The 6,503-nt window shown below is 34.8% G+C and overlaps 1 protein-coding gene across 1 annotated transcript; it reads left to right on the top strand.

The window, feature by feature from the left end:
* Positions 1-266: 266 nt before the first annotated feature.
* Positions 267-5,678, top strand: LOC148678317 (neuropeptide Y receptor type 2-like). Its single transcript, XM_088633240.1, has 2 exons — positions 267-995; positions 2,971-5,678. Exon 2 carries the CDS (start codon positions 2,999-3,001, stop codon positions 4,136-4,138), a length of 1,140 nt encoding a protein of 379 aa, XP_088489366.1. The 5' UTR covers positions 267-995; positions 2,971-2,998; the 3' UTR covers positions 4,139-5,678.
* Positions 5,679-6,503: the final 825 nt, after the last annotated feature.

The following is a 6,503-nucleotide window of genomic DNA, read 5'->3' on the forward strand; positions in this document are numbered from 1 at the left end:
GTGCAGAAAACTTGCGAACATCAAATTCAAAACAACATTAAACATTAAAAGCAACAAATAAGATACAACTGTGAGACGCATTTTTTTTCTTGCCCTTAATATTTTATGCATTTTTTTAAATGGACACAGTATACTATACATTTGTTCTGATGCACAGCAGAGCGTCTTCCTCATGCATGGAGGTAAAGACGCCCGCTATCTCCCATTAAAAGACCACGAGAGGCTGTCCTTCACTCCCCCAGCTGCGCTCCATATAAGAACTTGATTGATTCTTGCTGTTTCACCTCGCAGTCTGTTTGTGGTAGGATGCGAAGTGGGACTTGTGCCACTCGCCGGCTTAAATTGTATGCAGATGTTGGGAATCCTGACTCAGATTTAGTTTTTATTCGGTTGATGACTATTCTAGTTTATATTGTTTTTTTTCTCTTTTTGAAACTAACAGCATTATGCGATTTTTTTTTTCTGTATGTGGAATTATATACAGTACTGTAACTGTACTGGAAGGCATCGCGGAGCATACAGTATTTGAACTTTTGACTTGCATCCTTTTCCTGAAGTTTTCACTGTCAAAAATATTTAGAATTTTAAATGTAAACATATGATTTAAACATCAAATAGCCCAGCCGACTGAATACAGTACGTTTGATGTCTATATATTTTTAAATGTTTAGTTCTTTAAAGTCCTTTTGAGTATGTGTCGACTATAGTTTATTTTGAGGATGAAATATACAAATACGTTATTACAAAATCGTCGTTTCATTAAGAACTAAGCAAGGCATCATCAAAGCATGTTTAGTAATTCTGTCCTGAATAATCTAGAATTAAGCGTTTCTGAAAACAAGCATTGACGAAATCTGATTGATGGACAAGCAGAGTTATCTTAATCCTGTCAGTTGAAGAAAACAAGAGAACATTTTGGAAGCTTTTTCACATGGAAAGATGTTCCGCGTATTTTGTCAGTGCATTCTGGTAGTGCAGCACAATAAACGAACATGGTAAGTTGGTCGTTTTATTTATTAAGGATAAAAACGATCAATATAGTTTATTTTACGGTTAATTATACTGACAAAAAGATGACAAAATATGCTTTAAATGTAGCAAATATCCAGTAGTACAATTTAATTGCAGTTTTCTCCAAATGAATTGACCTGTTTACATATTAAACTTCTTTTGATGGCGTTTATTGATTTCGATCTTTATTAGTGCTAACCTGTTGTAGGACTTTAACATTCTTGAAAATGTTTAAAATGAACATTACAAAATATATTTTAATATTAATGTTTTCACGTGAATATTTCACAAAATAGGCACCCACTTGCAAAAGACGACAGGTTTTACCTGTTCATGATTGCATTTGTCTGGTGCATGAAAAAAAGTCCATGAAATAGAAAATGCAGACCGTCAAAGGGAGAATTTCGAATGTGTAATTGCCGAGAGGGTTAAGGTTTTAATTTAAGGTTAAGGTTTTTTAATTTTTCAAAGCTATAGTATTAGGTGTTTATATTTCTTAACAGAATTTTTAGTTTTTTTTTAAAGGATGTTTAAATATGTAACATTGGTTCAACCGGATAATTAAGTATGAACTACGTGAAGTCGTCTACACTTGCTTAAATAGTTTATTGTAATTTTCTGTTGGGGCGGTTCCATTTTGACGTCAAAGTGGCTGCATCGATTACGTTAATGTTTTACTTAATTATAATGGATTTTTTTTGCAAAACTAAAAACCAATCCCAAAGGTGAATTCGGACACCTAGTGCATCTCAAAACATTGCTGCTAAACATGCAGTGTAATCTAGGACTGGTCGCAGCATTAAATAAAAACTATCGAGGACGCGCACGTTCCTTATATTTGTTTAATTGCATTACATCACTTCAGAACTTCAGACCAATCTATAGGACCAGCAGTGTGCAGTTCTTTATGACTGACAATTGTTCTCTGAACATTCTCTTGTGTTTCTTTTAAATATAAAAAAAAAACTTCTGTAAAATCTAGCAACTGCTCATTTTAAAACGCATATTAATTACACTCACAAGTCTTTAATATGAACACTCACAAATAAACTGCTAGATCTGTGCAAGTAACAAGAACAGTAGTGTCATGGGGGACTGAAATGCAAATTCCATTGGTTGCTCCTGGTTTCAATAATTGAGATGCATGTGGCTTGGGCAGACGATGAAATCCATCTCACGCCATTCCTTAAACTAAATGTGAACTTACCATCACTGAGCTGGCGAGTTGGTTCATTTGAAACAGGACCCAGAGAAAACAGAAGTCGTCTTAATTCTTCTCTCAGTTGAGTGACTAATTCTTCAAGGTTTTGCTTGGAATGTTCTCAAGATCTGAGCCTACTGCAGAATTGCATCCTACAGTCTTAGCGATCTTTGCAAATGTTAAGGATATACACGTAGTTCATGTTTAATGTGTAGAAATGTTTAAGTTGATCCATGCGTAATGCATAGATATCAAGTTCGAGCCTCAAGCACTTCTCATACGTTGGCATCATTTAAAGTGGACAGTTTAATTATATTACTTATCAAGAGGATTCAGTGGTGCCTCATGTGGTGCCTGTCCTTTCTGTAATGTACTCTGTATCCAGGTTTCTTCACCTGAATATTGAACTCAACTGAATATTGAACTGAACTAGGCTTGCTAGGCTTCTATTCATTTTATTAAGCTAAACATTATTTAAAGTTATGGCTTTCAGAGTTACTGAAATATTATATTTCATCTACCATTGTAAATCGAAAGATCTGTAAATGAATTAAATGCTCTGTGGTACATTTGTGTCAGATGTAACAGACATGCGTGCTGTGTATAAACATTATATATATACATTTAGTAATAATGTTGTGTTTTGTTCAGTTCTCCTTGATTTGTTTAATTACCAGGTAATAAAGATGACTAAAACTAAAATGTCCTATTTTGCCATTAAAAACTAAAGTTCTCTACAATATTACCTGTGTTTTCAGAATTGCTGTGTATGTGGAAGTGGGACCAATGGATTCTGAAAATCAAATGAACGTGACACAGGAGAAGCTGTATGAGTCAGGAGTAGACTCTACAAAATGTTGCACAACTTCCACAACTTCATTTAATGAACAGGTTCCCTTGGACCTGGAAGACAGTACAAAACTCATTGGAGTGCAAGTAATACTTATTTTGGCCTACAGTACCATCATACTGCTTGGGGTTATTGGAAACTCCCTTGTAATTTATGTTGTATATAAATTCAAAACAATGCGAACTGTGACTAATTTTTTTATTTCCAATCTTGCTGTGGCAGATTTATTGGTGAATACTCTGTGTCTGCCTTTTACATTGATCTACACCCTCCTGGGAGAGTGGAAATTTGGACAGATTTTGTGTTTCCTTCTTCCATATGCCCAAGGTTTAGCCGTGCATGTCTCCACAGTTACCCTGAACGTTATTGCACTAGACAGACACAGATGTATAGTCTATCACCTGGAGACCAGAATGTCCAAAGAAATGGCCTTTGTGGTCATCGGTGTTACCTGGATCATCAGTGCTATTTTAGCAAGCCCACTGGCTATTTTCAGAGAATACGGAACTTTCCATTTTTCTCCTGATGAATCTATTCAGGTATGTACAGAAAAATGGCCCGGAAGTCACAGGGACGGCACTGTCTACAGTATCTCAATGCTGTTGCTCCAGTATGTTTTGCCACTGTCCATCATTTTATTTGCATACATAAGGATCTGGAGCAAACTGAAAAATCACGTGAGTCCAGGAGGGGGGAATGATCGTCACCACAGAAGAAGGAAAACAACGAAAATGTTGGTTGCGGTGGTGGTTGTGTTTGCAGTGAGCTGGCTACCGTTTCATGCATTTCAGCTTGCTATTGACATTGATAACAGTGTCTTAGACATGAAGGATTTCAAGTTATTGTATACTTTGTTTCATATCATTGCTATGTGTTCTACTTTTGCCAACCCAATCCTTTACGGCTGGATGAATATGAACTATAGAAATGCCTTCATCACTACATTCACATGTGAGCAAAGACTTGATTCTGTCCATCCTGAAGCTCATGTGAGGTTCCGAACAAAAAAGGCTTTAGATGCAGAAGATACTGTCGACAACCTGAATTCAACTACTCTACATCCAACTAATGTCTGAATTTTGTTTATTGTTTGTGTCTTTGCTTGGGAATGTACTGTTTAAAGTATTATTGTCTGCCAAAAGCCTGCATATCCCTATGGATAATATGTTGTTTGATCATCTCAAAAGAAATCATTGGCTTGTTTAAATATGCTTACTGAAATCTTAAATAATGTTTAGCGCTCATTTATTACATTAAAAAGCAGAATTGAAATAATAAAAATGTTTATTAAATTAAAATTGTTTTAAGATTGTGTGGTTTTGTTTAGATGTAAAATGTAACAGAATGATTCGTGCCATATCTTAATGTTAGAAAAATAGAGAACTGTATTTTTATAGAACAGTAATGGTATGTCTCTCTGAGTCTTGGGAAGTGAATATATTGTGCAGAAAATATTACAACAAGGACTACCTTCTTTTGTGTGCCTAGGACATGAATGATTGTTGATCTTCATCAAATTTCAGTCTTCTATACTTCACCAACTATTTGGAGCTGAAGGATTGTATTCCATTCTATAAAGGCTTACTGATTGATTTATTTAGAAACCTGATAGCCAGAATAGGAAAGACAGTCCTCTTTCAGGGCATAGATACATTATGTAGCAATGACACATTCCCTGCAAATTAGTAGTCATGACAGGAAAACTGGAGAATATTCCATGGCATGTACTATATAAATCCCAAGGGCTCAATTTAATAAATACCTTGTGGGTTTGCATGTTTTTACTGCTCTCTTTAGAAACTGTGGGATACATTTTTCTTTCAGGACTGTGATAAAGGTTCTCTCTGTCAAATGTTTGTCAAAGCAAATGGATAAACAAGTGAAGCTTGGCAAAATGCAAAATGTCATCCTGCAGTATTTCCCTCCCAAAATTCCAGGGTTGTGAGATTGTTTTTCAGTTTGTAGCTTGAGAAAAGTAATTTGTAGAATTTAAAATAAATGGGGAATTTACTGTTAGCCTTTAAGTGCTCTAAAGCTCCACGCTTGTGAAATTTCCAGTACATCCATTTCTTTAAAACCATGTTATAAAATAAATTTTCTCTTTAAAGAGTTGATTAGTTTCTCTCTGTATGCAAGTATATACAGTAGCCATAGAGACTGGACAGTAAGTATGTAGATGTCTGTATACCTTCATACCTTTTGTAAACTAATGTTGGATGCAGTACTTCTTAAGCTATTGAACACAATAGGTATTGTGGAGGATTTGCATTTATAGTGCAAACATTTCCTAAATGGTAATAATCACAGCATGTAATAAAGCGTGTACTGAAATCGTACTATCATGATTATTCAGAATGTGTTTTCTAAAAAGGGATACATAATAGTATACTGATATTTGTATTTTTCTACATAATACTCATTATAAATAGTTTTCTATTATTCATAATGTGCTATCTTTTACTGGAATTGAAATCATGGATACACTAAAACATAATTGAATGACTTTGAAAAGTAAAAAATCCATTAAACTAGAGAAGTTTTCGCTTATTGTGTAGCTCTGCAAGCTTTAGAATAACAATTATCATTTACTGTCTTTGTCTTTCTTGAATTTGTGAAATCAAATAAATGATAAGAAAATAAATGCATTTCTTTCATTTTTTGTCTCAACTTATACAATGTCATTTTGAGAATGAACCCGTCTTTCACATTTGGCCTTTTCACTTTTTTCTCATTGAATATAATATATACTTTTTAGTTTAAATAGGTAGCTGTGTCAGCATGCGAAGGCTGCAAAGGAACAAGTAAAGGTTTATTCCATGCTGAAAAGAGAAGAAAAGAAACAACATTTTGGCTGTGGAGCCTTCGTGGAGTGTCAAATATACTCTTTGTTTCAATTCAGTATGTGTCAAACTCAAACAAGAAATACTTGTAGAATGTTTAGAAAGACAAACTCATTATGTATTTTTCTTTATTTACCTTTCATTGTTAAATGAATTTTTTCTTAGAAATCAGTCTGACAAGAGTTGGAATATTAAAATATTCTAACAAACTATATGGCCTTATTCCTAGGTAATACTAATACTTTGTTATACAGTATCACTTTCAGTTCCAATTCAGGTTCGTGCTAGCCCAGAAAGCATAGTCTCAGGAAACACTGGAAACAAGACCATCTCAGGGCACACCCTCAAAAAAGGGCCGATTTTTTACAGCAGCCAATCAAACTACCAACAAGTCTTTGGACTGTGAGAGATAACTCTAGTATCTGAAGAAAACCTATGTAAACACAGGGAGAACATACAAACTCAACGCAGGTATCATCCCAGGACTGGTATTGAACCCAGACTCCAGTGCTGTGAGGTAGCAATGCCAGCCACTGTGCTGCCCAAATTTGTTATGTAAATTATAAATTGACAAAACCATGCTACTTTACATTTTGGCTAC

The sequence above is a fragment of the Lepisosteus platostomus genome, chromosome 1 (genome assembly GCF_059453375.1).
Source record: "Lepisosteus platostomus isolate fLepPlt1 chromosome 1, fLepPlt1.hap1, whole genome shotgun sequence".
NCBI lineage: Eukaryota > Metazoa > Chordata > Actinopteri > Semionotiformes > Lepisosteidae > Lepisosteus > Lepisosteus platostomus.

Coding starts and splice junctions, on each gene's coding strand:
- LOC148678317 (XM_088633240.1), top strand. CDS start 2,999: ATGGATTCTGAAAATCAAATGAACGTGACACAGGAGAAGCTGTATGAG.